General features: G+C 36.5%; 6 protein-coding genes across 7 annotated transcripts; 3 read left to right on the forward strand and 3 right to left on the reverse strand.

Annotated features, from left to right (window-relative positions):
- LOC130721035 (WAT1-related protein At3g30340-like) lies at positions 1-2,266 on the forward strand. Its single transcript, XM_057571762.1, has 6 exons — positions 1-320; positions 570-626; positions 762-878; positions 1,182-1,584; positions 1,892-2,043; positions 2,130-2,266. Exons 1-6 carry the CDS (start codon positions 130-132, stop codon positions 2,248-2,250), a joined length of 1,041 nt encoding a protein of 346 aa, XP_057427745.1. The 5' UTR covers positions 1-129; the 3' UTR covers positions 2,251-2,266.
- Positions 2,267-2,270: 4 nt separating this feature from the next.
- Positions 2,271-5,315, reverse strand: LOC130721034 (pentatricopeptide repeat-containing protein At5g08305). The gene is made up of 2 exons (XM_057571760.1): positions 5,131-5,315; positions 2,271-4,111 (listed from the first exon to the last, which is right to left on the reverse strand). Exon 2 carries the CDS (start codon positions 4,039-4,041, stop codon positions 2,395-2,397), a length of 1,647 nt encoding a protein of 548 aa, XP_057427743.1. The 5' UTR covers positions 4,042-4,111; positions 5,131-5,315; the 3' UTR covers positions 2,271-2,394.
- A 1,358-nt stretch (positions 5,316-6,673) lies between these two features.
- Positions 6,674-7,583, reverse strand: LOC130720025 (agamous-like MADS-box protein AGL12). The gene has a single exon (XM_057570609.1). It carries the CDS (start codon positions 7,574-7,576, stop codon positions 6,674-6,676), a length of 903 nt encoding a protein of 300 aa, XP_057426592.1. The 5' UTR covers positions 7,577-7,583.
- Positions 7,584-11,542: 3,959 nt separating this feature from the next.
- LOC130717961 (E3 ubiquitin ligase BIG BROTHER-related) lies at positions 11,543-17,014 on the forward strand. Its single transcript, XM_057568378.1, has 7 exons — positions 11,543-11,945; positions 12,195-12,537; positions 12,618-12,658; positions 14,714-14,755; positions 14,850-14,971; positions 15,051-15,159; positions 16,724-17,014. The coding sequence occupies exons 1-7, from the start codon at positions 11,619-11,621 to the stop codon at positions 16,772-16,774; spliced, it is 1,035 nt and encodes a 344-aa protein (XP_057424361.1). The 5' UTR covers positions 11,543-11,618; the 3' UTR covers positions 16,775-17,014.
- A 2,307-nt stretch (positions 17,015-19,321) lies between these two features.
- Positions 19,322-23,734, reverse strand: LOC130721050 (putative pentatricopeptide repeat-containing protein At5g08310, mitochondrial). Of its 2 annotated transcripts, XM_057571781.1 has the most exons (3): positions 21,014-23,734; positions 20,597-20,761; positions 19,322-19,890 (listed from the first exon to the last, which is right to left on the reverse strand). In XM_057571781.1, the coding sequence occupies exon 1, from the start codon at positions 23,494-23,496 to the stop codon at positions 21,031-21,033; it is 2,466 nt and encodes an 821-aa protein (XP_057427764.1). In that variant the 5' UTR covers positions 23,497-23,734; the 3' UTR covers positions 19,322-19,890; positions 20,597-20,761; positions 21,014-21,030. The 2 variants fall into 2 exon arrangements, with proteins under 2 accessions (XP_057427764.1, XP_057427763.1); XM_057571780.1 differs by having other exon boundaries at positions 19,323-19,890; positions 20,597-23,734.
- A 1,083-nt stretch (positions 23,735-24,817) lies between these two features.
- On the forward strand, positions 24,818-27,080 carry LOC130718670 (sugar transport protein 10). The gene is made up of 3 exons (XM_057569291.1): positions 24,818-25,472; positions 25,695-26,318; positions 26,412-27,080. Exons 1-3 carry the CDS (start codon positions 25,014-25,016, stop codon positions 26,865-26,867), a joined length of 1,539 nt encoding a protein of 512 aa, XP_057425274.1. The 5' UTR covers positions 24,818-25,013; the 3' UTR covers positions 26,868-27,080.
- The last annotated feature ends 535 nt before the right edge of the window (positions 27,081-27,615 follow it).

Below are 27,615 nucleotides of genomic sequence, written 5' to 3' on the forward strand. Positions count from 1 at the left end.
ATTTCAAATTATCAACATGTTTGTTCCCCTTAATTCCTCTATATATTGGTTGAAGAAGACAGCAGACATCACACCATTCCTTCAAAGGCAAACAAACAATAGAAAGTACAAAATCAAAAGAGGAAATTCATGATGTTGATGCATTGCCATGAATTGTGCAAGCCAGTCTCTATTATGATTATAGTTAACTTAGCTATGGCTTTAGTCAATGTACTTATGAAGAAGGTTCTTAGTGAAGGAATGGACTACATGTCCATTGTAACATATAGACAAGCAATTTCATTTATCTTCATGGCACTTATTGCTTGTTTCTATGAAAGGTGAGAGCCCCTAGGTCTCTTCACTTCTTTCTTCTTATTCTCCTTCCATCACTTCTTTGGCTAATACACTTGCTTTCTTTGGTTGTCATGTAAAAAAGTCCTTCCCCTTGTACTTCATATCAATATATTGCTTGGCTTATAAAAAAAAAATGTAAAAAAGTCCTTTGTTTGAGAGACTAAGTTTAATTCTAGAACTACTGAAATTTTACAAAAGAAAATACATATATAACAGTTTTCTACTTTTGACAGGAAACACAAACTGGAGGCTCACATAATATGTCTCCTTTTTCTCTCTGCTCTAGTCGGGTAAGTACTTTTGTAACTAAAGATACATGCTTCTAGTTCTGTAGTGACGTTGTTTTAATTGTAATACTAAAAAGTAATAACTATAGAGCTAGCCAATAAAATTTATGATTTTGATATTCTACTAATTCTTTTCAGAGTTACACTCCCTCAATACCTGTTTCTTCTTGGACTTGAATACACTTCTGCCACATTCTCATGTGCATTCCTCAACATGGTGCCAGTATTTACATTCATTATGGCGCTGCCATTTGGGTAAGTTAGACAAAAGATATTACTTGATTGTGGTATAGCGTTTTAGAAGAGCTATGTTATAGTATAGTGTTAATGCAATTATTCGGGTAAACTTATTAAAATAGCCCATGGCTTGCCTACAAGTTGCTTTGAATTTATTTTCAGACGTTACTCATATTAGCGCTTATACCTATAATCTTTTTGAGCTTATTTCAATACGCTTATCAAACTAGCTTGGGGATAAGCACTTCTATGATAAGCTCTTATTTACCCAAACACACACCCCTACAACTATTTTAACCCTTTGAGTTGAAAATTTTCAAGGATAGAGAAGGTGAACATGAAAAGCAAGAGTGGTAAAGCCAAAGTCTTGGGAACTTTTATGTGCATATGTGGAGCTTTGTTATTGGCTCTCTATAAAGGAATACCCTTGATCAACTCCCAATCACAAGACATGGCAAACAAAGCTGCAAGCACAACCCGAGATGCCTCAACAGAGAAATGGATTATAGGCTCAACCCTTCTAACTGCAGGCTGCCTCTTCTGGAGTTCTTGGTTTATCATACAAGCAAAGATTAGCAAAAGTTATCCATGCCAATACTCTAGCACAGCTATTTTGTCACTTTTTGCTGCCATTCAATCAGCAATAGCAACTTTGGTCATGAGGAGAAATAATGCCTCATGGATCCTCAAAGGAAAGCTAGAAATAATGAGTGTTATATATTCTGTAAGTATGTTCCTTACAATGACATACATCATTTACAATGTTTTTGAAATAGTCTGTTAGTTCCTTACAATAACAAATTTTGTTTTGGATAGCAAATCGATATTATCACATACATTAAGACAAAAAGTGAACAAATATTTTCTTATGAATTGAGATGAAAGTTCCTTTATGTTGCACTTAACTGATATGCAAAAACACACTTTATGTTCAAATCTAAATATCGATTTGCATTTGAGGTAGAAGATTCAACAATCATAATTACCTGCACAAACCTTAGCATTTAACTTAGTTGTTTATGTGAACACAGGGATTAGTGGGATCAGGTTTGTGCTATGTGGCTATGTCATGGTGTGTCAAACAAAGGGGTCCAGTTTTTACTGCAGCATTTAGCCCCTTGATACAGATATTTGTGGCTGTGCTTGATTTTACTATACTAAAAGAGGAGATTTACATGGGAAGGTTGATTCCTATTACCACTCTTCTATGATTTCCATTACTTTTCTACATTCCATTACACCTAATGTAACCCTTTCTGCAATAAGCAGTGTTGCAGGATCAGTCTTGGTCATTGCTGGCATGTATATTCTTCTATGGGGAAAAAGTAAAGAGGGAGAGCAGTGTGTCCTGAAGGATACACAAACAAATCAAGATGTAGAATGTCAATAACAATACCACCAGTGACAATGTGTATAACTGATGTACTGTACTCTGTATTGCAAGAGTAATTAATTCATATAAAAGTAATAATCAAATAAATGTTTCATATGTTTTTGACCAACTTTAATTGCTAAAAACTTTTATGCCATCTACTCAAACAAGAAGCAAATCTTCTATTAACGAATCATTATTCAATGAGCTTTCCTCATTGTCCTGGCGACAGCCAAGTTTCATTTGATAGGCAACAAAGTTTAGCATAGAATAAGTTTCTTCTGAATCAGAGTGTGTTTTATCATGAGCAATGAATCTACGAGAGACTCCACATATTTCAACAGAACTAAACCCAGGTGATTTTTTCACCCCTCTTCGCTCCATGGCTTCTCTCATGCCTCTTGCATCATCCCAGCGTTTAACACCTGCATAAACATTTGACAAGCCAATATACCTTCCATCATGATCTGGTTCTAGCTCAATAAGCTTCCTTCCAACTATTTCAGCCAGCTCAAAATTTCTATGGTTAATACATCCACTAAGAAGAGCACCTAACATGGAAGCTGTTGGTTCCATTGGCATTTGACATATAAATTGGTATGCAGTAGCTAATTGACCGGCACGCGCTAGCACATCTACCATGCAGGCATAGTGCTCACTTGAAGGTGTCATGCCACATTTATCAAGGCTTTCAAAGAAGTGCCATGCTTCTTTAACTAACCCTCCATGGGCACAGGCAGCCAACAAGCACAAGTATGTAACCTCATCGGCTTTGATACCAACCGCTTGCATATCCTTAAACAATCCAAGAGACTCTTCGACTGATCCATGTGTTGCGAGACCTCCAATCATTGCATTCCAAATCAACACATCAGTTTTTCTCTTTGAGACACCATGGAATACAAGTAAAGCCTCCTCTATTGCCCCACATTTGGCATACATGTCCACAAGTGAAGTCTGCAGGACCAGTGTCAGTGGTAAGCCATTGTCAACTATGTACTTGTGCATCATTTTCCCCTTCTCTAGAGCACCCAGGTGTGCACAGGCACACAAGACACTCACCATGGTTACTTCATTGGCCTTGGGCCCAACAGCACGCATCTTTTCAAAGACAGCCATAGCTTCCCTGTATTCACCAGCCTTAACATAACCATCAATCAGAGAACTCCATGACCGAACATCCCTCTCTGACATGGACTCAAAAACTTTATGAGCCAAAACCATTTCTCCACACTTAGCATAGCCATCCAACATGGAATTCCATGAAACCAGATTTTTTTCCTGCACACTGTCAAATACCTTATGAGCCCAGACAATATTCCCACAAGAAGCATACATGTGAATCAACGAATTCTGGATAAATCTATCATACTCATGCCCAGTTTTTATTATGTGGGCATGCACAGATACACCGGTTTCCTGATTTAAGAGGCGTGCTGATGCTTTCGCAAGAAATGGATATGTTAAGTAATCGGGTGCAAGCCCATGTCGCAGCATCTTTAGAAAAATAGATAGTGATTGAATTGGATTTTTGCTATTTGAATAGCCTCTTATGATTGTATTCCAGATAAAAATTCTTGGACTGGAAAGCTGGGAGAAAGCCCTGTATGAATAATCAATGTCGCCTGAATTGGACAGAGCAGAAAAACAAAGAACTTTGGATATAAATGGCTCATCTTGAGACAAGCCGGAAGTGATCAAAATAGCATGAAGTTGCTTCAGTTCAAGCATTGATTTGCATCCATCAAGGAGGCTGAGTAGAGTTTGGTTTAGATTTGCAATTTTAAATGACGGTGACACGCCAGGCATTTAAAGATATATCTTCTAGCACCTGCTGGTCTAACACTTCAAGTACATGTATTACCCAAGCACCGCCACACTGTTTGGAGACAGAGAATGTGATGGTTAGGGATCAAGGGGTTCTCAAGCTTTTAATTGAATTTAAGTAGTTAGTCGTCAAGGAAACATAGACATCATTGTAAACAGGAAGTCAAATTTATATAAATAAGATTATAATATTGGTGCATCATGACCCTAAAAAAGGGAAGAAACTGGGGAACCAAACAACCCAGTAAGACATCTGAACTATAAGAATGCACGATTCCTCTTTTAAAGGTTTAATTTCCAAATAAGCACAATCATGCTTCAAAACAATTTATGAAGAATAATCCAATCTCATATTTCTTGACTTCAAAGTCCTTCCACCAATAATTCAGTCCCCATCGAAAAATTATTAGTTCTGACAGTATGATGAAGACTGAACCATCACAATCAAGATTAAGAACCAAGCATTAAATAGAAAAACAGGGATCATAACCATTTAAACCTTTAATCAAGCATATAAGATACTTCATTTTCAAATAACAGTGCCAGATAATAAAAATTAACATCTCAGCTAAATTTATTTCCTCATTTCAATCTCTCACTCTCACCTAAACGGATGGATTACATCAAAGTCAACTTAAATATAATACACAAGTGAAAAAGTAAGCAGAAAAGTGATTCAATAAGACTGTGTTTGTTAAGCAAATGCATTCTCTTCTCTAATGTTATTATCTGTACTCTTTTAAGCAACAAAATTACAGATTAAGTGAGTACTAACCAGAATGAGAAGCACATCTAAATTCATTAATGCATTCCAACTAGTACAGATGATTTATTCCATATCAAAGTTGCTGTTAGTGCTACCAGGTTTCTTTCAGTCATTTTATCAACTAGTTTGCAGACAGAAAGCTTGTCTTTGATTCCATTAATTAGAACTAACAATTTTGAACCTAGTCAATGATATAAAATGGCTGAAATAACAACAAATGAAGCATACAACAACAACAACAACAACATCATCAAAAAGCAAAACCCACATTGTATTTATGTGCAAGAAGGTATTTTGATACATACCCACAAAAGGGGAGGTGGCGGTTTGTTAGACAGAGGCGTCCTGATGATAGAAGATCTCTCCGTTCACGCAAAATGCAGTAGAGTCACTCTTTGGGCTTGGGCGAGCGTTTTTCTGGCGGCTATATAATTTTAGCAGCGATTTTGGTTGCTGCTCTTCACTTGTTTCGTTTCAACACTTTTGCTTGTTTGGTTTATCAAACTAGTGAGTAGGATTTGTAGTTTGCTTTATAAGTATTGTATAAAATGTTTTATTTTTACTATAAATATTTATAAATAAGTATGTAATAATTGAGGGTTGAAATTGAAAGTTGGGTAAAGACCAATCCTCTCCTTTTTTAGTTAAAGTTGGATCGATTAAAACTCAAAGAATTGCTCGCCAGCACTAACGTTATGTAAGAGTAAAATATGAAGGAACGATAGTGCAATGTAATTAGATAAGTAAATTAAGAATATAGCTCCAAACTTTTACAATTTATATAGCTCTTCCAAAGAAGCCAACATTGTAGCTTCAGTAGCAACGAATGAAGTCCACTCGACGTCACATATAATACAAAGAGGAGGAATGACTTTGGTATGAATCATATAAATAGTGGAAACAAAACAGAGTCGACAAGTGGCAAAGGGGGCTGAGACAATGGAAGCGGAGGCAACATGGTAGAAGCAAAGGCAGACAACAACGTAAGCAAAGGCAATAGCGGAGGTGACAATAAATTCGGTAGATGTGGTGGTGCTAGCAGGTAGTGGCGGAGGAGGTGAATGATCGTAAAGTAAAAAAGAACAAAAAAGTGAAAAAAATACTTCATAGAGGATTGAAACAGGAGGAATGACTTCAGTATAGATCATATAAACAGTGGAAACAAAACAGAGTCAACAAGTGGCATAGGGGGATAACCCCCTTTCTCTCTAATTATGAGGTACTAAATTTGCTTTTGAATTGAAAAACAAATAGGCATTTATCACCTTACTTTATTTTGTGTGTGTGTGTGTTAAAATTGCGCGCTATTGCAATTTCGACTTAGGTGTTAAAGGTCTCCCCAAGAGTGTGGTTCCTAGGAATTGAACTCTCAACCTAAGATTCAAATATCAACTTTTTATCACTATAACCGACATTCGTTGGATAGTTATAAGTTATAACCTTATTTTGAGAGTTTGTGATTAGTTACAAATACTTTTTAATGAAGAACTACTCTAAAAGTTTAAAGTTAAGAAGCACCGACATCAACACCAACTCTAAACACGACACATACAAGGCAAGGCAGGATACCGGAACACAACTCAAACACCACAACATCTTAAGAAGTTGGGTGGCAAAACACCAGCTATATATGAAAAAAATATATAAAACCCTAAATATTATATTTCAAAATAACTTCCTTGATAAGTAACCAAGTCTACGGCATCAAGCAAAGGAGAACAGTTTGAAGATCAAACTGATTCCTAGAAAACAAAAATTCAACAATTCAAACCAACATTAATTAGGTCCAAGAAAATTAAAAGCATAACCTATAGATTACTAAGCATAATGGTTCAAGCATTAGATAGCCTACTTCCTTCCATGCATATAGTTGAAGATTTGAGCTTGGAGCTGCATGTCAGTGTCATATAATCCATTAGGCTGGTAGAATTCATCATACAATGGATAATCTGTCAGAGTTTGGTAAGCTCCTTGATCGTGCAGGTTCTCAGAAGAAAGAGCATGTTGCTGCTGCATTGCCTGAATATAATTTCCATCATAATAACCTGCTGGATTCATGTTTTGAATTTGATTGTTTGCTTCAGCTTCTCCATACTCCTTCACTTCCAGCACACCACCAGTTCTAGGATCATCACCTGTTACAACATCATTTCCCATCAATTGAAGCATGGAAGCAGGTTGAGAGCTCTCACCAATCTGAAATGTATTGTAGCTATCACCAATTGGATTCATGTTCTGCATCATGAGATAATTGAGGTAGCTATTCTGATTTGGGTCCAAAAAAGGAGGAATTGATTCTGCTACTTCTTTTCCTTTTAGCATATTCATCCTTGCATTGCATGCATCAAGCTTAGCATCCAAAAAGTTAATCATAATCCTCAATTGTTCTTCCCCCAAATTATTCAAAGATGCATCCCATTCAGGGTACATCACCTTCATCTTGTTTTTGTACAATTTGGAAATCTCCCCTTCAACTTTTTTGATCCTATCATCAAAATACTCATGCACACCAAACATCTTGGCACGCCTATCACTAGTTGTGTTCTGATATTTCTGAATGACGTGATGAAATTTGCTTGGGTCCTCTGGGGGCCATGACCATGTTTCAGGTTCAGCAGAATTAGGGGCATAGATAATTGCAGCGGCTTCAACATCACAAAGAATGGAAAACTCATTAAATTTTTTCAGCAACCCATCTTTTCTCTTCTTAAAGGTTGTTTCTCGATTTTTTTCCTTCTTAATCAGTTCCATAGGTATTCTTCCACGACCCATTGTCTACAAAAGAATTTATCAAAAAAAATTGAAGTCACTATTTTTTCTTTCTCTAACGAATCAAAGTAACAAAGGCTGAATATGAGATACTAACATATATAAAAATCGATGAAATCAAAATAAATACTATATTTCTTGTATGTATTCTAATGAATCAAAATGATAAAGACTGAACTGTAAGTATGTAACATACTAACATATAACATAGTAACATGTATAAAAATCGATGAAACCAAAATAAATACTATATCTTGGTATTCAGCATACTCATCGTACTAAATCCAAAACCATCATTTTCACCAAGAGTTCAAGATTAAAATAAAAGACTTATGTAGTAAAAGGTTTCTTCATCAAAAGCAACAAAAAAAATGGAGCTTTACCTCTTTTTCTCTTGTTGAAACCTTGTTCTATTCCTCTCTTTTTGCTTTCTCTCCTTGTTTGGTGTGTTAACTATCCTTTTATAAAAGACTTTATTTCATTTTATATCGTTAATTTCTTTCTCCCTTTCCTTTAATTAGTGCTGAAATTTCTCTACTCTGCCCTATTAAATTCAATATTCATTATTTTTGCGATTTCGATTTATTTCTTTCCTCTTTTAAATTTATGAGCCCGTCCTTATCCTAATGTTTGACAATTAAATTTATATTAAATACCTGAATATTTAGTTCATTCAGGATCAATTGATCACTTGTTTCCATTTTTACTCAAATTATAATTAATTGCTATATATCTTCGATGAATTATATATATGCATTCACATGGTCTAATTACTTTAACGAAATTTTAGGACAGAAATGCCAATCTTAATTGATTTTGTTCAATTTAAATTGTGATTTAGTTTGAAAATAAATGGATTATCTGCGTGTGGGGATTTTTTGAGCCATGTTACCATGTAGCATTGTTCTTCTGACTGAAACAAAATTGATTAACTTCAAATATGCTTCATGCCTAGTCGTGTGGGGATTTTTTCGGGCCATGTAGGATTGCTCTTTTGAAATGCCTTAAACAAAATTGATAGATGGCACGGCAAATTTTTTAATGAACATTCACAACCAAAAAGTCATCGTTTGATCTTAATTGATTTTGTTCAATCTAATTGTGATTTATTTTGAAAATAAATAAATTAACTACAAAGTTGCTTTTTGCCTAGTCGTGTGGGTAATTTTCAGGCCATGTAGCATTGTTCTTCTAAAACGAAATTGATAGATGGAACGGCATAGATTTTAATGAACTTTGATGACTAAAAAGCCATCAATCTTATTTGATTTTGTTCAATTTAAATTGTGATTTAGTTTGAAAATAAATGGATTCATCAAAGCTTCTCCGTGCCTAGTCGTGTAAGGATTTTTTGGGCCATGTAGAATTGCTTTTCTAAAACGGATTTCATAGATATATGATGGCACGACAAAAAGCCACCATTCAATCTTAATTGATTTTGTTTAATTTGAATTGTGATTTAGTTTGAAAATAAATGGATTACCTACAAATTAAGCTGATTCGTGCCTCTTTTGATATTCTTTTATTGAATATTTATTTAAATATTGATCTAATAAGCTATGAAACCCAGGTCCATGTGGAACCAGAAAACACGTTCTAATCAATTTCTTTCACAAAATAAAAAATATAGGACTTAATTCACCAATTTTAGTGGGAAAATTAACCCAAATATTTACCAAAGCTTTCTACTATTTTCACTCTCAATCAACAGCTCATAAACTCATCACATATGATATAGACATATGTTGTCATTTGCAAAAGAATGTGAGAAACAATAGGTATATCTTTTGAGCAATTTTAATACCATGAACTTATGGGAATTAGATTTCCCACCCCTCATTTAGAATTGCCATCCCATTTAAAAGTTGGGAAAAGCCAAAATTGTCCCTCCGTGTTTTACTCCGGAGGTTGAACATTCAGACTCATCCAAAACTTCAACTTTCGGACTCTGTTAATATTAGAACAGAATTCAGATTCACTTTTAGAACATAACAAAACATCAACACTCAGAGCTCTCAAGATGTGCGACCCAGAAGCGACCCAGAAGCGACATTGAGGTACCCAAAAGCGACCAAGAATCGCGACCAAAAGGGTATTGTAACCATGTCTGTTTGTCCCATATTATTGTCACTGCATTTTCATGTTTCTGTTTTTGTGACAGTATCTGGTTTGAGAGATCCGAATCTTGAAGTTTCATATTAATCCAGTACAACAACTCTCGGACGTCTTAAAAAGAGGTGGCAAATTTTATTATCAACCAGTCCGAACCTTGAAGTCCTGGAGAGATCCGAAACTTATAGTCTTGGATCACTATCACTCTTACCAGATGCAGTATTGTTATTTTGCTTTACTTTTCAAATGCTTAACTTGGATTATGTATTGTAATTTTGTTTAAATTGAATTATGTAACTTTTCAATTTTAAAGTCATGTTATTTTTGCTGCAATTGGACTAAAGTCATGTTATTTTAACTGTAATTAAAGCTTCCGAACTTATAACTCTCGGACTAGTCCAAAACATCAACAACTGGACTAATATAGAGGTTTAAGTCCCGGAGGGTAATCCCGACATTTTTTTAAAAAGGCTAGGGTGACAATTCTAAATGATGGGGTGGGGAATCTAATTCCCTGAATTTATCCATCTTCCATGGACTTCCGTAGCATTGATATAAGGACTTTCCCACACAAAATAAATAAAGAGGGATAGAGGTGATCCCTTGACCTAAACCTCTTTATTTTTTTTAAATAAAGAATGCGGGCTAAAAGGCTAGAGGAAATGAAAACAAAAAGGCTACAAGCCTTTACAGTAAATGTTAGAGGCCCTTTCTAGCAATAACTGAATAAAAAAAAACTGGAAGCACATAAAAATATGAAATGATAAGTTCAAATCTAAACGTAACTTTGCAAGTGCGAAAACATGCCCTCAAACATCTTGGCTAAAGCTCGCAATAAGAATACAGATGAGTCACCAACGAAAGCACAATAATAAAATTCTTCCAACGCAGAGCTCAAAACATGAATACTACTCGTTGAATCCGTCTCAATGATCACCTTTTAGATCCCTATATGACGGAACATGCAAATGTCCAACAAAATACTCACAGTTCAGCATAAAAGAGCAGAACAAATGCCGAAATGCTTTGAGAACGCGCGAAAAAAAACCGCGAAGAGAAAAAACACAAAACGCGCGGAAAAAAATACGCCAAAAGAAAAAACACACAAAAAATCCTCTTTTAGTAACATGTCTCCTAACATCTTGAATAAAGCCCGCAATAAGAATACATATGAGAGCCGCCAACAAAGCACAATGATGAAATCTTTCCAAGGCGGAGCTCGAAAGATGGATACTACTCGCTGAATCGGTCTTAATGTTTACCTTTTGAAACCATCTATAACACGAAACACCCCACAATTCAACATAAAGAACAGAACAAATGCCCAAACACCCGCGAAAACGCGCGAAAATAAAAACTACCAAAAAAATTAAAAGTGGTAAACTGGTAATGGTATATAAAATTTCGTAATGAATATACCTAGTCGAGTTTAAAACCATAATAACAAGATGCACAAGTCATCTTAAAATTCTCACGGCAAGTTAAACACAAATTCTATTATTCAAAAAAATCAAATTGAATCAATCAATCACCTAACAATATTAAATATATATATTTTTTGAACAGCCCAACAATATTATCTTACTCTAAAATAAAAAAAAATTTCTTTTCCCACAAGTATCATTTAATTAATTCAGAACGTGCAATGGTAGCCGTTGATCTCGTGTGGGACCCGAACTCATGACGGCACAGTTGAATCGGAGCGTCGAAACTTGTGGACCCCACAGCTAGCTTGTTGATTTTTAAGGGACTAAAACCAACATTATATATATTTGTAGGGACCAGAAACATATTTAAGCCTTTTGATTTCGAATATATATATTTATATTCTCTTGTTGATTCTCCTATTTCGATCATCATCGTCTTCTTCTTCTTCTTCTTCATCTCTCTCTGTTCGGCTTCTGCTTCACCGATGGAGAATGACAACACCGCCGCCGCCGACAACAACACCGCCACCGCCGCCGTCACCGTCACGGCCAAAACCGGTTCAGGAGAAGTTGTGAAATCCACCAACCACAACCATGAAGAAGAGCATTCCAATTCCAATGGCGAGGAGCACATGACAGAGAAACTGGAAGAAGAAGAAAATCGAGAGGAAGGTGAAGAAGAAGAAGAAGGAGAAGGAGGAGAGCAGCCAACTGGATCTGCACCCAACCCTCGCCAGCCTTCCAGAACCCCTTTCTCCAATCTCAGCCAGGTCGACGCTGACCTCGCCCTCGCTCGAACCCTTCAGGAGCAGGTTCTTCTTCTTCTCCTTCCATTATTACTAGTTTCTCATTGTTATTGAATGCCCTATTTTGTTTGTTATTTACTTTTCGAGTTTGGTTGGTGTGTGAGGATACGAAATTGAAGTGAATTTGTAGGTTTTAGAGCAATTCAAATTGATCAGGCACAGATTCTTATGAGTTATGCTTCTAGCTGTTCTAGCTGGGAGTGAAGCACTGTTAGTCTCTGATAGTTTAACGGTGTGGTTTTGATTGTTTAATAGGAAAGGGCATACATGATGCTGAGAATGAATAATGATGGAAGTGACTATGGAAGTTGGGAGGGTGGAAGCTATTTGCATGATGAAGGGGATGATTTTGATGATCTGCATGATGGGAGTGATGTGGATGAGGATGAGGATGGCGATGAAGATGATGGCGATGAGGAGGGATATGAGACTGAAGATGCATTTGATGTCCATGCTCATGCTGGCGCTGGAGAACATCCAATCATTGAATTTGACCCAGATGTGTTTTCAAGTGATGAAGCCTATGCAAGAGCATTACAAGAGGCTGAAGAGAGGGAAATGGCTGCTAGGCTGTTAGCTCTTGCTGGGATACATGATGGTAAGTTCTATTGGAATATAATTTTGGGTGTTTTTTGTTTTTGTTTTTTTAAGGACTAACAGTTTCATTTTTAATTACAGTGGAGCCTGAGGACATGGAGGAGCATGGTGGTAATTCACAGGTAAAATATATATTTTATATGTTTGTGCCAGTGTTATCAAATAGCGGCGCGGATTTTTGGCTAATCGCTATTCGCCGCTAAATAGCGGCCGAAATAGCGGATTTTTGGCTCTCCTTGATCGCAATTTGACAACACTGGTTTGTGATGCATTCATACCTACTCAGTTTAATATTTTCTCAGTGCAAATCACACACACCCATAGTCGTTGTATTATCGCAATTTGACAACACTGGTTTGTGATGCATTCATACCTACTCAGTTTAATATTTTCTCAGTGCAAATCACACACACCCATAGTCGTTGTATTAAACATTTGAAAAGTGTGAAACTTCAGCACCATAGAAAATGGTACATGTGTGCCCATATTCGGTTTAATTATAGGCATAGGATGATTCTATTTGAAAAATATTATGACTTATTAGCATTTTCTTTGAAACTTTATTAGTATTACTTAGTTCAGCTGTTTTCATTTACATATACCATGCTTGTTAGTTGTTACAAATAAGACAAAGTTCATGTAATATTTGATTGGTTGGTTTATGCATTGTGATTGAGGATGTTTTATTTGATATTTTAGGTAGCATTGCATGAAAATTCTATTAGCTTATTCTAAATGGTTCTAGCTTATTTTGTTTTTGGAAAATGCTTAATGGCTCGAATTGTTCTATATATGAATCTGATGAATGATGTGGCTTTTTTCACGTGCACACGTTCCTTCTCTCTCTTACGATTCTCGCTTCTACTTCCATTCTCTATCGTTCTCTTTCCCAATTTCAATCCCAATTGCTCTGATCTCCATTCAAACATTAGGCTTCTGGAATCATGATTAACATAGATCTGACTCTTGATGTGTTCACATGTGCCCGCGAGAGGAAGAGAATCACACTTTGCCCCTTTCTTCTTCCCCAACACCACTTTCTCCCAATTAGAAGAAACAGCGCCGCACCCCCATCGTTGTCGACCATTCCTCTACTCTAGTCACCGCCGTGAGCCTTTACAGTAGCCGCCGTTGCTTGGGCATCGAAGGTAGTAGTGCGTGGCCGGTGGGAGTGGTGGCTCGAGGTCAAGTGAGGCGCTTGAGTTTCTGTCTCCACGCAGCCAGAGAATTAATTTCTTATTTTTCCATTTTAAAAAAATAAATAATAAGCAGATTTCCTTTTTAAGTGAAGATAAACGTCATTCTTAAGGTTCGTATGGGGTCTTTGTCGAGCCAAATAGCAATGCTCTTTGTTTTTTCTTGCTTCCCCTTCTTGAGGCAAAATAATTATGCTTTGCTCAGTATAGAACTCTAGGGTTGCACAAAACTATTTTTCTCGAAATAAATTAATTACGCACAAATCTCTCTTCAGCATATTCCTATCTGCATACCTGTCAGGAACCAAGAATAGTACCTACTACTTGTAAATCTCTTAATTTCAGTTGGACCTTCTGCCTGAATATTGTCCATATTATTAACAGAATCTGGTTCATTGGTTTTGTGTGATTAGTTATTTCCAATTTTTATCCATGACAACACAGGCTCATTTGTCCTGAATGTAGACACAAAATTGTCGCTGAAGCTAGTCCACAGCCACTAGATTAGAATCATTAGATCTGAGTAGAACCCTCTGATGGGATTCTTTTCTTCCGCATATTTCAAATACCAGATGCATTTTTGCAGCTGCTGTGTCTAAAACATCACCAAGGTTCTTCATTGACCTTCTGAAATCCCATGATATCCTCTTTATAGATCACCTTTCTTCTACATATTTCAAATACCAGATGCATTTTTGCAGCTACTGTGTTTAAAACATCACCAAGATTCTTCACCAACCTTCTTAAAGCCCATGGTATCCTTTTTTTAGATCACCTCCCCATTGTTGTTGTTGTTCTTCTTCTTCATTGCTATTCCTGATATATCATCTTCATTTTGTTTATTATGTGTTATTATAATGATAGGATCAACAGGCTAGATTGATGTTGATTAATCTTTTGGACAGTAGAATGTAATCATGCATCTCATTTACTACTGTCAATTCAATTCTCTAAATGCTTCTTGTTGATCATCTGATTCAGGATGCTTGGGAGGATGTTGATCCAGACGAACTTTCCTACGAGGTAACTTTGATCTATACCAAAGCTTGTGTAATGCTGCTCATTCTGCATGTGCCCTTCTGTCTCGTGTTTTGATAGTAAGCTTCAATTATTTCAGGAACTACTAGCATTGGGTGAAGTAGTTGGAACTGAAAGCAGAGGTCTTACAACAGATACTATTGCCTCTTTGCCTTCAATCAAGTACAAGACTGGGAATGATCAACATGGAAGCAATGATTCGTATGTGAAATAGTGTTACTTGTAACCTTAGCTGTGATCATGATATACCGTGGTGCCTGATTTTGGTGGCCTTTTTCAGGTGTGTTATTTGTCGGGTGGACTATGAGGATGACGAGTCCTTGACAGTTCTTTCCTGCAAACATCTGTACCATCCTGAGTGCATTAACAATTGGTTGAAAATAAACAAGGTATGGTTATCTTCTTCCCCCACCTTATGTAATTTTTTTCATCATTTACATTTGGCTGCATATATGCTGTTGGTTCACATATTTGTGTGTAGTTATTAGTTTCTGTTAGGATAGAAGGTGTGGGCTAAAGTAGTTAGGGTTGTTAGTCAGTTAGTTAGAGGAGACTTAATTAGACAAATAGACAGGTCTGAATGCACAAAGAATAATTGAAGATGATTCTAGGAAATTGTGGAAAAAGAGAAATCCTTTGTTGAAGGGAAAAACTTTGGTTGTTGTTCTCACAACAGGACAGGTCTGTATGCGCAAACAACTATAGGGATGATTACTCAACTGCTGCCACTAAAGTTGGCCATTGTACCTTTTCAGCACTAACATGGAAAATTATTGGAATCCATGTTTTACACACTTTTGAGCATTGAGAATTTTTGTAATGCATTGAATCGAAAGGAATTACTTATTCGGCATATGTTGAGGAAGTGTTTCCAGATTGCGACCTTGGGGACAAGGTTGCTTTTGTAGGGGCTTGTATTGTTAGGAATTCGGATAGAAGGAAGGACCGGAGTAAAGTATTTAAAATTAGTTAGGTAGTTAGTTAGAGGTGACTCAATTAGATAAAAATGGAAAATTAATAGAGGGGGTTCATTTTGTGAGTTTAAATGCGTAAAAGGAGAAATCCTTTGTTAAAGTGAAACCCTTGGAGAGACCTCTCTAGTCTCTCCTCTGTCATTCAATAAAATTGTTCTAATCTTTTTTGTTTTAATTTTTTAATCAACTTCTCTATTCTTCTCTTCCAGTTTGTAAAAGTTTACTTTGCAAATTTTAGTTTGTGGTTCACTAGGTCCTTTATATATGCACTTCTGTGCATCTGGTTGAACAATGCTTACAGATATTCTTTTGTGGCTGTTAGTCTCTTCCTGCCTGTACTATGCTTAACATGTCTTGATTTGAACTGGATTGCATAGTACATACATATTAGATAACACTTCAAGTTCATAGTTTCTGGTTGCGAGTTATTGTTTTCCAGTTCCAGAGCACCTTTCATTTAGTCTACTTTGCTGAAAAGTGTTGAAAAGCGTCCTTAGCACTCCTCTAGTAGATGATGGCATTATCCAATAAATATTATCTATGGACTCAGCAATTAATTGCTAGACTATCATGTTTGATTAACACTTTGGAGGAAGCTTTGGCCTCTAGAAAAAATAATTAGTCAAGAGCTGAAACTTGAAAAGGATGTAAGTATAATAAATTGAAAAAAATATAATGAAAACGTATAAATCACAGCGTAAGTTTACTCTGTTTCCACCTACAGAAAGAACAAAATCAGGTGTGAGACCAACACAGGAAGCAAGGATGATTGTTCAACCTCATTGTTCAGGACATATCTTTTATACTCAGCCCTTATTTATTGGATTTCTCCTTTTGCTTAAATTTCAAGATAAATCCAGTTCTCTACTTGTATCAACAGTTCATAAATTACCCTGTATTTTGAACAAATTTGAATTATTTGTTTCGAGTTGTTTGCAGTGGAGAAGCAGTGATATAACCCTTGGTTCTTTGTCTGCAGGTTTGCCCTGTTTGCAGTACTGAGGTATCTGCTTCTGGGAGCAACTTATAGGAGAATTCCATAGTTCTTAAACTTCTTGGCTTCAAATTGAAGAAAATTTGTGCAAGTTGGGAGTTTTTACCCCGTTATTTAAGTAGCATTGCTTTGTTGGGGTGATAGTCATTGTGCTTTACTGTATCAAACTCCTACATTTTAAATGTAACTTAAACTTTTGGATTCAGCTCTCTAGTTTGTCTTTTTACTTTTTTTAAAATGGAATGACTGGCATTATAGGGGCCAGTTTTTTTTACAGTTATTGACTTATTGTGTCTGGTATACTTTCTTTCCTCAGCTTAGTTTAGTAAGTTTTGCTTCATTAAACTTTATTTTATTTCCAAAGAGTTACGGATCCATGTTTTTTCTTCTTCTGTATATGGAATGCACTTCTAAGGACTTGTGCATTGAGTTTAGAGCAGCTCTTCGTAGGTGATATCCGAAACTGCTGATGTTAGGATTAAGGAAGTAGACTAACATCTCGGAACCAAGCTCAACGCGACCAACAAGATAAGATCGAGCGGTCTCTGCTCCTCTCAAAGGTAGTGTTTGGCCTGACTTTTTTTTTTTTACTTTTAAGTTATTTTTAAGCTAAAGTTGGGCCAAACACAATTTTTTAAAAGTTCTAAAATTTTAAGTGACTTATTTTTTATAACAGGAAATTGAAATTAGTAACTTTTAAGAAAAAGTCAGGGAGAGGAGCTTTTTGCTTAAAAGTAACTTATTTTTTTCTTCCCTCGCGTGGATCTCTCGTTTCCCTATTCATCGCTTCAATTTTTAGCCAAACTGTCATGCTATCGCTACGCAGAAGATTGAATCACAGTGTCCGTTGGAATTCCTACTATAGTTTTGTAGAACTCTTGACAAATAGTTCCAGAACCTGTTTTATATTCCACCCTTCTTTCCTTTATGTGCCTACAGGTGCAACACCAACGACAGTTCCTGTGCAGAAAACTTCATCAACCTCAACCAATTCATCCACGCTTACAGCATGCTCTTCTAATTGATAGCCAAGATTACCATCAATTTCAATTACACATTTTCTGTCCAAACCCAAAACTGGACAGTTCCTAAAAGGAGAGGCCTCAAATACAAAGATCCTTTCCCCAGTGAAGTGGAGGAATCTAACGCTTTAATTTTGATGATTTTGCCAAATAAATTATCATGTTAATGAAGATGCCTGCTTCATCTATGGAAAATGTTTCTGGTTCTGTGTATAGATGAATGATATACAAATAAGGTTGCATACCAACCATTTGATAAAATGTTTAGATAAGTATACGTGAAAAGACATAATTATGATCAAACAACCTTTAGCTTAAAAGTTACATTTAAGATGTACAAAAATGAAAAACACCAAACACCTTTAGCCTTATTTTTAAAGCTCTTATTTTTAACTTTAACTTATAAGTAACTTTTAAACTCTAAAAAAGCTGAGTCAAACGCTACCTAACTAAGAGGAGAAGCGGAACTGTCTATGGACTGCCTTGCTTGATAATCCTATCAGTCATGGTAACCAAATTCGGCTAAGGAGTGAGGTTTTCATGTATCTAGATATCATATCACGTGAGTGCAACATAAACGGGCTTTCATCCAATTCATAAGAGTTCAGTTAACTTTTTGGTTTCAAGTGCAAGTTAATGTCAATTTGCGGTGATATCAATAGATATCTAAACATAGTTGTATCTTCGGCGACGATAACCACTGGAGCAATATCTACATAATTCTAGTGGCTGTTTATAATCCCCCATTATCTAGAGTTTGATCCTTGTTGTCATCTCTTTTTAAAGGGCAGCTGTGACATTAGAGTATATATGGTTAAGTGGTTTAAAGTTCAATCCTGGTTGCCTCTCATTATTTTAATAAAAAGTTGATTTTTTTTTTTGAAAGGAAAAAGTTGAATTTTAACATAAGTTAAATGAGCTTGTGCATTGCCCATACTTCAAGCTCAATGAATTCTTGTGTGAGAGGGCATGCTAAATCAATAAAATATAACCACTCATTTCTAACTTAAAGCTTAAATTTTGGGATGGTTTAAGTATTGCATTATTTTTCACTATGTAGTGAATCAACCAAGGAAATGGAGCCTTCCATCTCCTAAATCAAGCAAAAGATAAAAGTAAAATAATTTGGGGATTTTTCTTCGAATAATATAAAAAATAAAACTATTTACCAAAAAAATAGTTTAAAAACAAATTATCAATAAGTTTTGATAGGGGAGTAGAGAGAAATTGATATTTGCGACGGAAACCAAATCCGTCACAAAATCCTTGTTAGCGATTTTGGGACGGAAAGAAAATACGTATCAAAATCCTTGTCAGCGTGTTTGCGAGTTAAATCTGCAACGAACCTTTGCGACGGAAAGTATATCTGACACAAATCCTTATCAGCGCATTTGCGACGGAATATATGTCTGTCACAAAACCTTTGTTAGCCGCAAATTAGCGACGGAAAGTTAGAGAGGGGTTTATTCCGTCCCAAATTCCATTTGAACGAAATAGTTGTTAACAAATATGTGACGGAATTGCCCTCTCTAAGATTCGGTCACAAACAGCCCCATGTTGGTAAATTGTTTTTAAACTGTATTTGTTTTGGTAAATTATTTTATTTTTTACATTATTTAAAAAATTATTATAATTTCAATTGGGAGCTAATATGTAGTGTACAACAAAATACAAAGCCTAAACTTGCAAGTGTACAAAACTTGTAGTGTCGGACCGACTAATTGGGGATCAAAATATTCATAATTATCTTTTCATCATCATCATCAAATCTAGCAGCGCGATTAACTTTAATTAAATTGTTATTTTCATTGAAATGCCCCACAAGCTCATTAGCTTCTTTTCTTTCTCTACATCTTGCTTTGTCTAAAGATAGGGTGTTTTTGGCTTCGTGATCACCGGTGGACTCTATTTCCTTGATACCACGCCCAAGCATTTCCTCATACTTCTCCAGCACCTTCTCAAGATCATTTATCTTAGCATAGCCTTTAATTAAGGTTCCATAAGTAACCACATTAAGCTCTAAAACCATCTTGTATCAATCTTTTGAAAAACTTCTCAGCACCCTCCATGTCAGGTGCATTGACATAAGCTGATAACTTGGTAGTTTATGAGCAAAGATCTGGCATGTATCTGCAGTCACGGAAAAAAGTACAATGATTCAATGTTGTGCACTAATAAACAATACCAGAATGCTTCCAACATTAAAATATAGAAACTACTGTAGAAAGGAAACATAATTTACCTATCCCTTTTCATGCATTAAAATATTTGTATATATAGGCACTGAAGATATTAGTGTGGTTGGTAAAGATAGGGAGGAACTCAGTAAGATTTGTGGGAGAAGCAAAATAGACGAGATCACAAATACCGATTGCTCGGGCTAAATATGAATTGAGACAAAATCTCGAGTTAGATTCAGGTATGATACACTTTTTAGTTATTAGGAGAACCCGGCACTCTCTTTCAGATCCAGGAAACTGAAGAAATTTTGCATTCCAAAACAGTTGAAAACAGAGTATGTACTTATGAATTACTGGCAATCTTATATAACGAGACCATCTAGTTCACAGAAATCCTCCAGAGATCCAAACCTGTTGCTATTAATGTAGAGTAAAACTAGATGGTCTAGTTTTATATAAGTCAGATTAAAACCAGTTATTTCTTCTTTTGGAAATAATAAAATAAAATGATGTTAAAGGTATGTCCAACTTTCAGGGAAAAAAGAATGTGGAAGCAGGCAAATAATTAGAATCATTTAAGAATTAAAACCAAATAATTATACAACATCTGAAGTCAAACATAAAACAAAGAATGGTGTATAGAGTTGTATATATACCTCAATGACAAGGTTCCACCTTTTGAGTTGTTCAAATCTAACCAAGGTACCAATCACAAGGTCTTTAGGAATAGTTTGGTTTTTTATCTTCTCATCATAAAGAACGGAAACAGCAGAAAAGGTCTGGTCGATTTGGTCCATGGCATCCTTGAAAACATGGCCTTTCTGCAGACATATTAGTTGCAAATATGATTTCCTCATTTTCCTATGATTACTTTTTCCAACTACCAACTTCACAAGTAATATATATCTTGATAAATTCCAGAGTCACATTCTCTTAGGCATATTATCACAGGAGTGAAGTAACTAATGTGTTTTTCTTTTATGTGCATGTTTGTGTCCTCGTCCTATCAATCTGATGTGTAACATTTATTTCCTTCGGCAATTGACAAAAATGATTGACTCCATTTGACTAACCTCTCACTTCAAACAGTTCAAGTAGGCACTCTAGGAATTTTCCTCTCTTCCATTAGAACTTGGATATCTGAGGATGTTCTTTGATCCCTAGAAAACTTGAGTATTGCATCTATTGCAATAGAGTAATTTTTATCATACGATTCTGGAAAAAATCCCAAATCAACCATCTCCTTGAAAATCTCAAATGCAGAGGTCAAATTTAGATCAGACAGAAAAGCATTTAGCAATGCAATATAAATGAAAGAGTCCGGTTTCATTTCTTTCTGTTCCATTTCACGTAGGTAACAGAGGGCTTCAGTTGGCCTGTAGCATTTGCAAAGACCATAAATAAGTGCCATGAAAGCAATTCGATTTGGATGGCAACCCCTTTTTCCCATCTCATCCCAGACCAAGAGAGCATCATCAGGTTTTTCCGCTCTGCATAACCCGTCCACCAGAGTTGTGTATGTGATGACATTGGGCTCCCTGTCTTCTCCAGACATTCTGGAAAGAAGTGCCATAGTCTTCTCAATATTACCGTTTTTGCACAAGGCATCTATAAGCAAATTGTAGGTAACAACTGAGGGAGAAAGACCCCTTCCAACCATCTCATCCAGTAAGTTTTCAGCCTCTGTGAATCTGTCGGCTTTGCAGAGCCCTCCTATCAATACGTTAAAAGCAACCACATCAGGACAGCGACCAAGAGAACACAAATTCTTGAACACGTCCAATGCTTGATCCATTTTCTGAATCTTGATCAAGCCACTGATTGCTGCAGAATAGGAAACTATATCAGGAAGGAAACCCTGTTGAACCATGGTGTCAAGAAAGTTACATGCTTCTACAGCCCTCCCATGATCACATAGCTCTTTCACAAGAAGGGTGGAATGTTTTATCCACGGCTCATGCCCGCAAACACGGATTTCCTTTAACATATCACTGGCTCCTACAACATCCTTTCTTTTACACAGGCATCCATATATTGAGTTGTAAGTGAAATGAGTTGGTTCAATTCCTGATTCTTTCATCTCTCTCAAGAGCTCACGACTCTCCTCCAATCTATTGGAATTGCAGAGCCCATTGATCAGATTGTTGTAAATCAAAACATTTGGTTTACCAACAGATTGTTGCATATCATTGAAGAGGCTCAGGGCAAGGTCCAACTGTCCATTTTTTAGTAAGCCATCAATTACAATGCTAAAGGAAGTGGTATTGGGAAAAACCAATCTCTTGACCCTGAGGAAAGTATCCATCTGAGCATCAGAACTAGATTTGCATTTAATCATCCTCTGAAGTAGGTGACAAGCTTCATCCATTAACCCATCACTCACATAACCAGTCAAAACAGCATTGTAAATCAAAACAAGAGTTTTATCATCTTCTTCCTCCGGAACTTCTTCCAGTAATTGTGCAAGCACGCTTCTATCCGAGACAGATGATATCAATTTTGTAAATATTCCAACATCCGGCTCAACGCCAAATTCCTTCATTTCCCGAAGCAAGCTCAAAGCTTTGTCCGTGTCCTTGTTCCTGCACAATCCTTCAATCAGAACATCATACAAGGAAACGTCAGGAGTGAAACCAGCCCCGCGCATTTTATCAAGCAATTGGAGGGCCTTATCCAGACGGGACTCCTTGACAAACCCATGAATCAAAACACAAAAAGTCTTCTCACTCAGTCTCATTCCACGTTCACCCATTCTGTCCACCAACTCAAACGCCTTATCCACCTCGCCCCACTTGGTAAAAGACAACGCCATCATCGAGCAAACACGTTCATCGACCCAACCCTTCTCCTGCATTGTCTTGTACACCCCGAAAGCCTGTTCAAACCTGCGAGCATTGCAATAAGCTTGCATCACCGGTGTCAGCGTGTACTTATCAAACCCCCACCCAACCTCCCTCATTTCATTCAACCTCATCTCCATCAAATCAATAGAACCAGACTTTGATATAACCTCTAACAAGCAGTTGTAGCAGTAGTCATTGGGAACACAGAGACCCTTCACGCGCATTTCATCGAACACCTCGTTGGCTTCCCGAACTAACCCGAGGGAACCGAGGCAGCGGATGAAGAAACCAAGAGCGCCAGGGGTGAAGGAGCAAGAGGGGTTGGAGAGGACGTGTTTGGCGAGGGATCTGAGAGGAGCGGGTTTGCGGGAACGGGAGAAGATGGTGGCGATGGCATTGATGGTGTAGCAGGAGTGGCGATAGCCATGTTGGTGTTGGGCGGAAGCCCAGTTGAAGAAGGAATGAGCGAGCTTCCAGCTGCGGAGGCGTTTGAGGACGGACTCAACGAGGGGAGGGGTGAGTGTGGGGGCGATTTGGTTGAGTTCCGGCGCGGTGGGTCCTTTGGTGGTGAAGATGGAGATGAGGGTATCTGCCAATGAAGAAGAAGAAGAAGAAGAAGAAGAAGAAGAAGCAGAGGAAGAAGAAGAAAATGAGCATTTGAAGAGTTTGAGTTTCAATGACGAAGCCATTGATGGAAGCAACTCTACTACCATACGACCATGCTTCCTTCCTCTGCTTTTACGGATTTGAAACTAAATACTTTACGAAGATGAAAGTTGATCTATTCCGACGATGAGAAGACTCAATACTCCATTAGTCCATAGAAGCTTCAATACCTTCTTTTCTTAAGTGTCATCATTCCAACTAAAAACACTTTTCTTGCCTTAGATAAACACCTATAAACCCTCTTAAATCTTAATCATCAACCTTTATTAATGTGAACCACGACTGGACGTCCGTAGCAATTTTCATTTCTTCTTCTTATTGAAAACAAAATATTTATTTCAATGAGTATGACCTTGAGAATAACCATACTAATTTTTTTTTAGATAATGTAATGATATTTGATTCTCTAAAGATATAAAACATCCCTTGACAATTTATCTCTTCATTTAAGAAATCACCCAAATTTAACTTATTATGAAGTTTACAAGTGTAAATTCATCTATTATTTATTAATTCTATCGCGAGGGTAGAGTCACTTTCAATGGAAAGATTTTTAAGATGAAACTCTTTATAGTAAAAAAGTGCATTTGAGAGAGATGTGATTAAATGAAGGTTTTTAAGTGATAGTAATATTTTATCTTAACAACTTGGAAGTTAACGCTTAACAATCACATGTGCACATTTATAAGGTCCCCCCCTACTTTATACTTGTGTTTTAATTTTTTACACATAAAAATCACTTTTTATCATTTGTAATTCATTCTCATATTATCATCTAATGTCATAAAGTGTCTTCGGTCATGTTTATCATCTCACATTTTAATTTTTAAGTAAATTAATTAATGAGACAGTTATAGTTATAATTACAACTTGATGGTAACAACTAAACATGATAATATTTTGTGAGAAACTGTGTTAGAAAATCTGGAAATCCAGTTGTAAGAATATCCAAATATATATATATATATATATATATATATATATATATATATATATATATATATATAACAAAACTACCTTAACTATGATTAACAAAACTTTTCCTAAAAATAACTGATGATGTTGATAATTTTAGATTGATTTTCCCCCCACTATCCATTACCACAAAAATATATCTAATCTCTTATCCAGCACAGCATAAACAGTAAATATTATCCATGAATTGTAGTTTTTCTCAAAATTAGTATATTTGACTGAGACAACATAAATAAGAAAAGAAAATAGTATTTGCCTTCCTATTTTGTAGCCAATTCTAAACCATATCTTCAATCCTATCATACAAGTCTAAGTAACCTAAATATGGCATGAAAGACAGGCTTAGCAGATAAGTAGCCCTATTTTTAGTTACTACCCTACCACTATATAAACCTGAATTCCTCCAAGAGAAAAGCAACGAGAGAAGCAAATAATAGGGAAGAGGAAGGAACAGGGAGCATTTATCACATGGCTGTTTGTTTGTAAACAAATCCATTAACCCAAAGATTCATCTCAAACATTTGTTCTTCACCCCCGGAATCACTACAAGAAAACTCGCTATTACCAACATTTACAATAATCATAAAAGATGGCGGGCGGAGCTTATGTTGATTCAGGAAAGGCAAAGGAATTTGATGGCAAGGTCACCGCATTCGTGCTTGTGACATGCTTCGTGGCGGCCATGGGAGGACTCCTCTTCGGATACGATCTTGGTATCACAGGAGGAGTGACTTCCATGGAGCCATTCTTAGTCAAATTCTTCCCGGGTGTTTACAAACAAATGAAAGATGAATCCGGCCATGAAAGTGAATATTGCAAATTTGACAATGAGCTCCTCACTTTGTTCACCTCTTCCTTGTACCTTGCTGCATTGATAGCTTCTTTCTTTGCATCCACAACCACAAGGATGCTTGGACGCAAGACCTCCATGTTTGCTGGTGGCTTGTTTTTCCTTGTTGGTGCATTGTTGAATGGTTTTGCCGTCAACATTGAGATGCTTATCATTGGTCGTCTGTTGCTTGGTTTTGGTGTCGGGTACTGTAATCAGGTAAGAATCAATTAGTATCATTGTCCTGATTTCTCTTTTCTACCAAGAAATTGCCATTTTAACAACTCAGATCCTCTCTCTTGACAAAATCATATGAAATTTCCACATGAGAGGATACATATCAGATGACTAATTTAGTAAACATTATGGTTCAAATTTCAATTACGAAATGTTCATCCATGATGACTAATTGCTATATCTCAATTGTTGTTTGTTTATCAGTCTGTGCCAGTGTACTTGTCTGAAATGGCACCAGCCAAGATCAGAGGTGCACTCAACATGTGCTTCCAAATGATGATCACCATTGGAATCCTAGTTGCAAACTTGATCAACTACTGGACATCAAAGCTTGACAATGGATGGAGAATCTCTTTGGGTGTTGGAGCTGTTCCAGCAGTGTTGCTATGTGTGGGATCACTTTTCTTGGGTGACACACCTAACTCCTTGATTGAAAGAGGCCAGAAGGAACAAGCAAGGACAATGTTGCAGAAGATTCGCGGAATTGAGAACGTCGACGAGGAGTTCCATGACCTCATTGATGCTAGTGAGGCATCCAAGAAGGTGGAACACCCATGGAAGAACATCACAAAGCCAGTTTACAAGCCTCAGATGGTTTTCTGCTCTTTGATCCCATTCTTCCAGCAACTCACCGGTATCAATGTCATCATGTTCTACGCCCCTGTCCTCTTCAAGACTCTTGGTTTTGGTGATGATGCTGCTCTCATGTCTGCTGTTATCTCTGGAGGTGTTAATGTGCTTGCCACATTTGTTTCCATCTTCTCAGTTGACAAGTTCGGAAGGAGGCTCTTGTTCCTTGAAGGTGGTGTCCAAATGTTGATTTCCCAGGTGAAAATTTGCTTCAACTTAACTCACAATGGATACTTAAAATTATACAATATATAGCATGACTAATTTAAATGTCAAAATGATTGTTTGCAGATTGCTGTTGGAACCATGATTGCTTTGAAGTTTGGAGTGAGTGGTGAAGGATCATTCACCAAGGGAGAAGCCAACCTTCTCTTGTTCTTCATTTGTGCATATGTTGCAGCCTTTGCCTGGTCATGGGGTCCATTGGGATGGTTGGTGCCTAGTGAAATCTGCTCTCTCGAGGTTCGATCTGCTGGTCAAGCCCTCAATGTTGCTGTTAACATGTTGTTCACCTTCGCCATTGCTCAGATTTTCCTCTCCATGCTCTGCCACTTGAAATTTGGACTCTTCTTCTTCTTTGCTGGGTTTGTGGTCATCATGACCATCTTTGTTGCATTGTTTTTGCCTGAGACCAAGGGAGTCCCAATTGAAGAGATGAACAGTGTGTGGAGGTCACATTGGTTCTGGTCAAAGATTGTTCCTGCAGCTGACAACAATGATAACCGCAAGAACACCATCGAAAACTGAACTACATAAGCATGTTCATTGCACATACATTGATGAATATAGTTTTTTTGAAAGGACATCGATGAATATAGTAAAATGAAAATGATGATTCTATTTAAAATTTTGGTATCAAATTGTAATATATAGTTCAATTTTCACAAGCTAAGAGTGTGACGGTTGTATTATAATTGTAATATTTGGTATCAAAGTTCAATAAAGTTTGAATTTCAGCAAGCTCTGTTCTTTTTCATTAACCTAATGTAGTTAACCAAGTTGACTTCTTCATAATGTTGTTATGATTGTTTCAAAAAAAATGTTGTTATGATGCACTAATAAAATTAAGATAATAATTACAACTCTTGGCCCAATTCTTAAAAACGCAAATAAAAATTATTATAACCTAGAACATATAATAAATAAAATGAATAATGCTTCTGTAATTAAACAATCAAATTAGTATTTATAGAGTCCAATTGTGCCGATTCTACTTTTGTTAGGCCACCTATTAGATGAGAGTCTCTTTTTGGTCGTCTAGGCCAGCCAACGCAACGTTAACTTGATTGTGAATCTTTTGGGTCGCCGATATTGAGCCTTATGGCTTATTTGGGCCAGCTAAAACACACTCAAAAGGGTAAAATAAGATATCACAACAATTGATTGAAAAATCAATGGGTGAGATTCAAAGGACGCCATACTTTATTATACATGTACAATTATATTAGGGTACCCATTATATTATCACAATCTTAGTTACTGTTTTCTTAATAAA

This window comes from Lotus japonicus, chromosome 5 (genome assembly GCF_012489685.1).
Source record: "Lotus japonicus ecotype B-129 chromosome 5, LjGifu_v1.2".
Lineage (NCBI taxonomy): Eukaryota > Viridiplantae > Streptophyta > Magnoliopsida > Fabales > Fabaceae > Lotus > Lotus japonicus.